Below are 8,467 nucleotides of genomic sequence, written 5' to 3' on the forward strand. Positions count from 1 at the left end.
TGGGAGTAAGAAGGGAGATTTCATCCGGCTTTCACCAGTAGAGGTTATGAATGATCTTTGTGATTTAGGTTGCTCTACAAAAGCGTGGAATGTGCATTTAGGTTCATCACAGATAACACTAATCTTTTCCAAGGAGCATTTACTAGTCACAGCCCATTACCCAGATTGAAATTGGTCCCAACATCCCTCAAATACGTAAATGAATCTTGGTCGGACACACCAAATATAAACAACAAAATTTGGCAAACAGAATACGTAATAAGATCTTCATTGATTACTCACATTCTTCCCATAGTTACCATATACAATATATAATTTGAGCTGGTTACCCCCAAAATACAGGAATGTCATTCCCTCCATTTCCTCTCTACTTCCATGACATCCCCAGATTACTACCTCCTTCCTTTTCCTACTTCCTCCAAATACTAACACTTCTGTAGACTAAATAACCCACCAAAATACCATCAACAAGGGTAGGGTAAATATCATAGTTTCCCTTACTCTAAATCAGTAAAAAGTAACTATCTCAAAAGGTTTTGGTCAGAGAGTTTCATATTACTCTTCCATAAGCCTTCCACAAATTCACAGTGTTACTCTCTTTCAATCAAGAGCGGAGCCACATGAGAGAGCTAGCAATGCCGCCACAGCTGCTTGTTCCAAATTTTTGTCGAAAAAGTAAAAACCAGTCCTCCTAAAATTAGTCCTCCTCCTCCTTTGGAAGCACCACCTCAACTTTCTCACCACTCTCTGTTTATTCGCAACAATCCTCACCGCCCTGAGCAAGTATGTGCCGCGACTGCCACGAGCATTGCCATAAGCAGCAGGAGGAGGAGGAGGAGGAGGAGGAGAAGCACTTTTGGCTGTTGTGGAAGTGCTTTTACCAGCAGCAGTGTTTGTTGTTGAGCCATTAGTGGAGACAGAGGCTGTTGGCCTAGTTCTTTCTGTTCTGGATTTCTTTCTCTTCCCCTTGTTTGCTTTGTCTTCTGGGTTCAGACTGGCAAGTCGTTTCCTCAGCCTGATGCCGCAGGCATTGCACAGGGTCTGAACCATTTAAAAGCCAATTCGTTACACACAATCATAAATGGGGAAAGCAAATGACAAATCAATAACAAACAATACTCAAATGGGTCTTGCTCTGACGGCAAAATTAACCACTGAATTCCCATGATTTATCAGACAAATGGAACCAAATGTGTTCTACTTCTAGTCCTGGAAATGGGTTTCTGCTTGTGAGGTAAAACAGACCAGGAACAATATTCACAAGTGGGTTTTCTTTTTGGGTGCAGGTAAAGAAAACCATGAACTTTATAACCAAAAGGGGTCATCTCCTTCTTTTGAGTTTTGAATCCTCCACATGGGTTTTGAAAAAGAGGCCAAAGCAAGATGCTGATAAAGTAGAATCATCAAATGGGAAAACCAGAGAGATGATCAACCACAAACCAGCAATGTGATCATCAAAAGAGAGAGAAACTGAAACCAGCCAGCAAAGTTACAAAACCAACCTGAAAATCCTTTTACACACAAATAAAAAAAACTGGGGTGGTGTCAGCAACGGATAACATGAACGAAACAAAATTGCAGAGAAATCCCAAAATCAAAAACCAAAAGTGCATGAGGAATTGACAAGCAAACAAACCAATAAATGGTTGGTGGGTGTTCTAGTGGGACTAACCTTTGGACCAGCCGGCCCACTTCTCCACAATGGTGTCCTGGTCACCTTGCAGTCAACACAGCTCCTCTCAGCACCCTCTAGAGCCACTGATCCCTGCTTTCCAAATTCAAAACCAAACGTTACAGAAATGCATGAACCCAAAACCCAAAATTTGGAGCAAAAACAGAAAGCAAACATTTGTATCACAAAATTTTCCAAACCCCAAAACCCAAACTTGGAAAGGAAAAACAGTAAGCCACAAAACCCACCTTGCTCCTCAAATTCATCATGGTGTCCACAAAACCAGACTAGCTCAAAATTTCAAAGGAAAAAGAGAGGAAGTGAGTGAGTGATCAAGTTTTGGGCTAATGGGTTTTCATGGACTCCTCATGCACCATATTTTTAAAACCAGAGAGAAAGAGAGAGAGAGAGAGAGAGAGAGAGGAGTGGAGAATTGACAGAGACAGAGTGCGGTCAGGTCGCTGCAGTGGTCTCAGTAGTAAGTGGCATCACTACAACACACACACACTAACGCTGGAGGTCGTCAGTGGGATAAAAACACAAAATCCTACGGTCACCTTTGGCAGGGGTTTTGTGTCTCTCGCAAAATTACCATACTGCCCATTGGTGGCGTACACCTGCCACAGTTTGGGGGAAGAGGGAGGACACGTTTCCGTCCGGGACTGGGTTCTTTGGTTTTCAGTACCCGCAGAGGGATATGAGAATAAAGCAGAACAGGTTGCCATATATCATTTCCGTGAATCCTCAAAAGTGAGGCATTTCCCGGGACCTCCTCAAATAATTGGTGACGAAAACGCAGTGTTTTAAGGAGTGAGAGATGAAATCATAAACACACACTTTAATGAACCCAATTGATATATATATATATATATACATATATATATATATATGCTTATTCAAAGCAATCTAAAGCTATGTTACAATACGACCAAAAAAAAAAAAAAAGCTATGTTACAAGACAAGGAGTCGGTCTAGTTGGAATAATGAAAGAACGATTTGTCCTACTTTGGCTTATATCCGTATTATCATGAATCGACTAGCTAAATTAGTGCATAAAACAAACGATTTCTCCAAATTAGTGGTTTTAAGTAACGTACCATTCCGGTAAGGGAGAGCTGAAAATAAGCCACAAAATCGTAATCATGAAGGAGTTGGTTACTTCTCGAAATTGGCTTTATCTTACCTCATAATTTTCATCAAAAGGTGAGCCTCTCAAATCTCAGTCTTTTCTTCAGAATAGACAATTAACTAGAGAAGGTCACCCAGCTACGCCTAGACTTCATTCGTAAAACGAAACCCGTTACTGTTTTACTTTATGTCATATAGGCTTGTCGCTCTCATCATCAATCAACATCTTAATCAACCTAAGCAAAGAATTTTGCATTAACCACCATACTAAGCCATTAATCTATGAAGATAGAATGAAACTCATAAAAGCTTTTTGGACTTTAGACAGACCAATAAACGTATACCATTTGGAAATATATTTGACCAACAAATTTGAAACCAGAACAGGGGCAGACAGTTTAAAACACACTACATAATACAATGGAAAAGGAAAAGAAATCATTGGACTGACTTCAGGACCAAATTTAAACCAAGTTTGGGAGTCCAAAACCACCTGTGTGAAACCATATAATACCCATATCACTAATAAGACTCGACATCTGCTTTGCCCAAAAACAGAAAAAGACAAAAAGGAAACAAAAAATCTCCGGCCTTTGATCTTGTTGCAGAATGCAGATGTTCTTCATATAGTATATCCCAGTTTATACCAGTAGTTCAATACACCTGAACCAGCCACCCCAAAATTCAACCCTAAAGAGACCCGACATAAGAAGACGCTTGACCTGACCTGACCTGACTGGACTGGACTATTGCCTTGGCCATACTCAAGGACTTGAGTGCATATTGAGGGTAACTTCTGCAATTGATAAGATGGCATACAAATACATAACATCATGACACCATTCCAGTTCCAAACACCAAGAACTGTATATATTGTGTGAAAACAGCGTATCACCTCTAACTGAAGTTGAATCCACCAGATGGAACACTTGGACCATTTCCTCCGAAGTTGAAACCACCAGCAGGAACAGTTGGAACGTCACCTGGTGGCATTGTTTCATCACCGTCATCGTCCTCCAACCAATATGTCTCAAGAAGCTTAACTGCCTTCTCATAAATTTCAGTATTGTCATGAGTCTGTAGATTCTCAATCTTCTCTAACCCCTCAGCATCATCAATTGACTGAGCATAGGGATTTACACCTCCTGTCGTGCCCAAATTCTTCTCAGCTTCTCCAACCTTCAAGATGTTCTCCAGGCCTTCTAAACAAACTGTAACAATTCTTGGATCGGGGCAGATAAGAAGATCACACAATGGCTTGATACACCCATGATTTACAAGAATTCTGTCACCAAACAAATAATGTTAATCGGCAGTCTAAGATGTAGCATAGTGTTTCGGAATAAAACTAACAGATTAAAACTCCATACTTTATTTGATCATGAGAACCACCAGATGTCGCATTTGATACTGCCCATGCAGCTTCTTTCTTTATATCAAACTCAGCAGTTGAAAGCAGTTGAACGAGTGGACCAATTATATTAGCGTCGACTACAGCCTGTTAAGTTCCAAAAGTATTGCTAACATCAGTAAACTTGAAATTCAGAGTTGACCAATTGGAAATTTCAGCCTAAATGACAGGGTATATAAACAATAAAACAAATGAAAATCACTTGATTATTTCCCGAAAACTTGAAATCTCTGTTACCTGAATCTGCTCTTTGTTTCCAGCTGTGATATTTGAAATTGTCCAGCAAGCTTCCTTCTTGATGCTCTTTTTATAATTGTTGGTCAGAAGGGTCAGCAGACAAGGAAGAGCTTGATGTTGGATGATCACCTGGAAATAAACAACAGCTTATCATCACCAAATGCAGCAAATGGAAACCCTGAATTTGGGTATATGGTAACCACAATGTAAAGATGAATATATCAGCTATTTATTTGCATTCTGTCCAAAAACAAATCAAGTGCAACAGTCAATTTTGATGCAAAAAATGACACTGCATAGAAGAAGTTCCCTGCAGTTGTCATGAGCAATAGATAGAAATACACAGAAACAATTCATTCCTCAAATGTGCTTAATAAACTTTCAAGAGGTGGAAGGGGATAAGTAGAAAGTCTGATAAGCAATTTTGGGGAGGGGATCAGTATAAAAGAGATCGTAGAAGCACACAAGTTTTATCAATTTTGTTCTTTTTCCTCCCTTTCTAAAATTTCCAATTGGTCCCAACGTTTGGTTAATGTTACAACCATCCAAACACCTATCAAAAGACAAAAGACATCATTCACATAGACAGACTGAGATTCAAAATCAACTGCTAGGGTGGGTCTGACAATGCCTTGCAAAGGGTACATAGTCTGAAACAACAAAGAAGATCACCATGCTCTATGGATAAGCAATTAAAGAAAAGGAAAAAAGTGCTGGCACACCAGTAAGACCAAAATTGTATTATGCTGATCTATGGTTTTTCTTTTTCCTGGGTGTGTCTGTTTCTTTTAAGTGCAGGTGCTTCACATAAATGTTTTATTAAGGGTAAACACTTATTAGGTTTGTTCATCTATAAAACACCAACATCTACAAGGGAAAACTAGACACTGAAAAGGTCAAATGCAACAAATACCTGAGTTTGCATATCATCACCAGTAACAATATTTCCGACTGTGCGGAGAGCAGGGATGAGTACGGATGGAGATGGATGGCTGAAAAGATTATGAGAAAGTTAGGATTTAAAGAAGATAATAAGAAGACCGAAAAAACAAAAAGTTCCAACAAGGAATTGAAAACACTCACAGCAGAAGTTCAACAAGCCTGGGGCATACTCCGGACTCAATAACGGCTTGAATTTTGTCATTAGTACCATCGGAAAGGTATGAAAGAGCCCAACACGCATCAGTCAAGACTTCTTCATCATTTGAGTGAATCAGACGAGCTAGAGCTGGAAGTGCTGGCTTAACCTGAAAACAAATAGAACGCCTTTATAAAGATTTACACCCATCAAATAAAAGTACATTTTTAAAGCACTACTTAGCAAATATTATTCATCGTAAAAAAAAAAAATTCAAATCAGGTAGAACTGTCAATGCCATCTAGGACATTACCAATTGACTAATTATTTCAAGTCATCAGAAAAACACCAACCTCATCAAAAGGAGGCTGTGGCTTTCCCCTGCAAAAGTTTGACAATGTCCAAGTAGCATTTCTCAACATAGAGAGCTTTGCATGCTCATTCAACTGCGATAACAATGGAATCAGAGCTCCACTGCCAAGTACCAGATCCCGGCATTTTGGGGAATCACCAGCAACATTTCCCAACGCCCAAACAGCCTGAAAGTTCAGAAGTAATAAATGATATACATGACAAGCAACAAAAGAAAATTCAAGACAAGGAGTAGATTAAGCTAGCTCTCCGATTCATACCTGCTCACGAACATCATCACTTGGAGAACTCAGTAATTTGACAAAGATAGGAACAGCACCATGTTCAATAACCACCTTTGTGTTCTCAGACGTCCCAGACGCAATGTTTGTGAGAGCCCAAGCTGCCTCGAACTGCAGAAAATTGAGGCCAATGAGAGTGTTCTTAACACATTTGCATTAAAGTAGGCAATATACATAATGAATGGGAGGTATCTGACCTGAAGTTGATGAAAGTTCTCCTTCATTAGAAACTCCACAAAGCGAGGAACAACACCAGATTGAATAACTTCCTCAATTGGAGGGCTGCGCTCTAGTGTACAGAAAAACAATGAAATAGTTAAATAGACTAGTACAAGGAAAGAAAAAAAAAATTGCAACGTTATATATGCTTTCACTCACCAATTGATAGCAACTTCCTAAACTGAGTAGTTGCCTCGAGCTGCAGAGTGCCCTCTTCACTCCAAACACCAGCAACCATGGACGGTAAGTGCTCTAGCTGTATTGAAAAATATAACGTTGTTAGTATGTAATACCAAATAAGTCAGAAACACCAAGAGACATAAGAGCATAATTAAAATATGTTGCATGCAAGACATACTAACAACTTCACTTCACTTCCAACTCTTGAAGGTCGCATTAAACTTTTGTGTGCAATTGCAGAGAGACATACAATGATTATAAGATTAATAAAACATCTCCGCCAATGAGCAATCAGCACAGGAACAAGAAAAGAAAAGAAAAAAAGAAGCATTTTTCTCATTATTCAATAAGGAGTTGACTATCCAAGAGATTGAAACACTAGTCCGCCAGCAATCTTAACATAATCAAACTAGAAAGCGCCTGACTCCTGAAATTAGGATCCCCCGAAACGAACTAGAGAACTATTCAATCCCTGACCATGAATTATATAATGCAAACCCGCAGCCTTACAAGTTTGATTGATTCTGAACTTGGCATTCACTTAACAAATTAAACAAACCTATGAAACCACGAAACTTCAATACAAACTAGTCGAATCCGATTCCGATACAAACTAAAGCAAAATCATATTCAGAGTAAAAAAGTTATCCTAAGCTTCACCAAAAAGTATGCACACATTCAGCTAAATCAGTAAATCCAATCAGCAAAATCGAACAGAAACACTACAATTCCTCTCGGCCAAAAAACGATACAAACAAATAAGAACTGAAAGCAGTGACCATCGAATCGAAGCCTAAATTAAGCATTAGGTTATTATTACCTTCTTCTCCAGCGCCGGCGACTGAAGATTAGCCGGCAATTGCTGCGGCTGAAACCCCTCGCGGCGCTTCTTCTGGAGGCTCTCTTCTCTGCGATTCTTCCTGATCTCCACCATATTGTCCTCCCTGCGCCGCCGCCCCTCCTCCGCGTCCACCGCCACCTTGTACCTGTTGCGGCGGACCTCAGCCCTCGCGTTCGGCCTCAACGACATCGTTTTGATGCGGAATATAAAATCGAAACCCTAAGAGAGTGAGAGAGAGTGAGGAATAGGGTTTTAGAGAGCACAGCAGGCAGGGAACGTTGAGAGTCGGGATTTTGAGGGGTGTTGTATTTGAAGTGAGAGAGAGGGATGGGAATAGAGGCCGGTTTTATAGCATTTGTGGGAGTGGAGGTGGTCCACTTTTGGGCTCGGATCGGCGTGATATTACGGGTATTGCCACCGGGTTTGAATTTGAAGATGAGGGAAAAAAGTGTCAATGTCTCGGTCGAATTGTCTGAGAAGGGGTGATATGGAACTTTTATCAGCCAACAACCGGGCCGGACCCGGTCTAAAGTCCTGAACCGGTCCGGTTTTGAATATAGACTTTTTTCTTCTTCTTTTTTAAATAAAATTAAAAAATAGTTAAGAGACACCTATGTAGGGCGTGGCATATTCCGATATTGGATTTAATGGCGAAAAGGTTCCAAGTACATAGACGGATTACAGTGAATTTTTTTTTTCATATAAGAAGCATTTAGTTTCTTAACAAATAATTTATATTTCTAAAACGAATAGTTGGCTAAACACGTGTTTGTTTTCACGTTATAATAGTTAAATTACAATTTTTTGTATGTAATTTCCCCCGTGCATTTATATGCTTATTACATCACATTTTGACCATGAAACTTTAGGCCCGGGAGTTTCGTGGAGGTTGAAAATGGAAACGAACTCAATTTATGTTGCAAGATGGCTTTTGCAAGCTTAGATTAATCGATATCCCCTAATTTATCTTGGTATAACTTCACGAATTTTGTTTGAACTTGATCCTTGATAATTTTTTTATTTAGAGAGGCATTTCTCTATATATATT

General features: G+C 39.6%; 2 protein-coding genes across 3 annotated transcripts; both read right to left on the reverse strand.

Annotated features, from left to right (window-relative positions):
* Positions 1-247: 247 nt before the first annotated feature.
* Positions 248-2,819, reverse strand: LOC133722172 (white collar 1 protein-like). Its single transcript, XM_062148993.1, has 3 exons — positions 1,921-2,819; positions 1,673-1,765; positions 248-1,041 (listed from the first exon to the last, which is right to left on the reverse strand). Exons 1-3 carry the CDS (start codon positions 1,939-1,941, stop codon positions 601-603), a joined length of 555 nt encoding a protein of 184 aa, XP_062004977.1. The 5' UTR covers positions 1,942-2,819; the 3' UTR covers positions 248-600.
* A 553-nt stretch (positions 2,820-3,372) lies between these two features.
* On the reverse strand, positions 3,373-7,750 carry LOC133722171 (importin subunit alpha-1b-like). 2 transcript variants are annotated; one of them, XM_062148992.1, is made up of 11 exons: positions 7,399-7,750; positions 6,558-6,654; positions 6,377-6,468; positions 6,159-6,290; positions 5,880-6,065; positions 5,532-5,695; positions 5,362-5,440; positions 4,449-4,577; positions 4,171-4,298; positions 3,696-4,085; positions 3,373-3,596 (listed from the first exon to the last, which is right to left on the reverse strand). In XM_062148992.1, the coding sequence occupies exons 1-10, from the start codon at positions 7,606-7,608 to the stop codon at positions 3,698-3,700; spliced, it is 1,605 nt and encodes a 534-aa protein (XP_062004976.1). In that variant the 5' UTR covers positions 7,609-7,750; the 3' UTR covers positions 3,373-3,596; positions 3,696-3,697. The 2 variants fall into 2 exon arrangements, with proteins under 2 accessions (XP_062004976.1, XP_062004975.1); XM_062148991.1 differs by having other exon boundaries at positions 3,373-4,085.
* Between the last annotated feature and the right edge of the window lie 717 nt (positions 7,751-8,467).

The sequence above is a fragment of the Rosa rugosa genome, chromosome 7 (assembly GCF_958449725.1).
Source record: "Rosa rugosa chromosome 7, drRosRugo1.1, whole genome shotgun sequence".
NCBI lineage: Eukaryota > Viridiplantae > Streptophyta > Magnoliopsida > Rosales > Rosaceae > Rosa > Rosa rugosa.

Bases quoted from the DNA above. Each gene is read 5' to 3' on its own strand.
- LOC133722172 (XM_062148993.1), bottom strand. From the start codon at position 1,941: ATGATGAATTTGAGGAGCAAG. The intron at 1,766-1,920 runs GTGGGTTTTGTG...TTTGGAAAGCAG, and splicing joins TGATGAATTTGAGGAGCAAG to GGATCAGTGGCTCTAGAGGG. The intron at 1,042-1,672 runs GTTAGTCCCACT...TAAATGGTTCAG, and splicing joins GTGGGCCGGCTGGTCCAAAG to ACCCTGTGCAATGCCTGCGG.
- LOC133722171 (XM_062148992.1), bottom strand. From the start codon at position 7,608: ATGTCGTTGAGGCCGAACGCGAGGGCTGAGGTCCGCCGCAACAGGTAC. The intron at 5,441-5,531 runs GTGAGTGTTTTC...TAATCTTTTCAG, and splicing joins AGGCTTGTTGAACTTCTGCT to CCATCCATCTCCATCCGTAC. The intron at 4,299-4,448 runs GTAACAGAGATT...GGAACTTAACAG, and splicing joins GAAACAAAGAGCAGATTCAG to GCTGTAGTCGACGCTAATAT.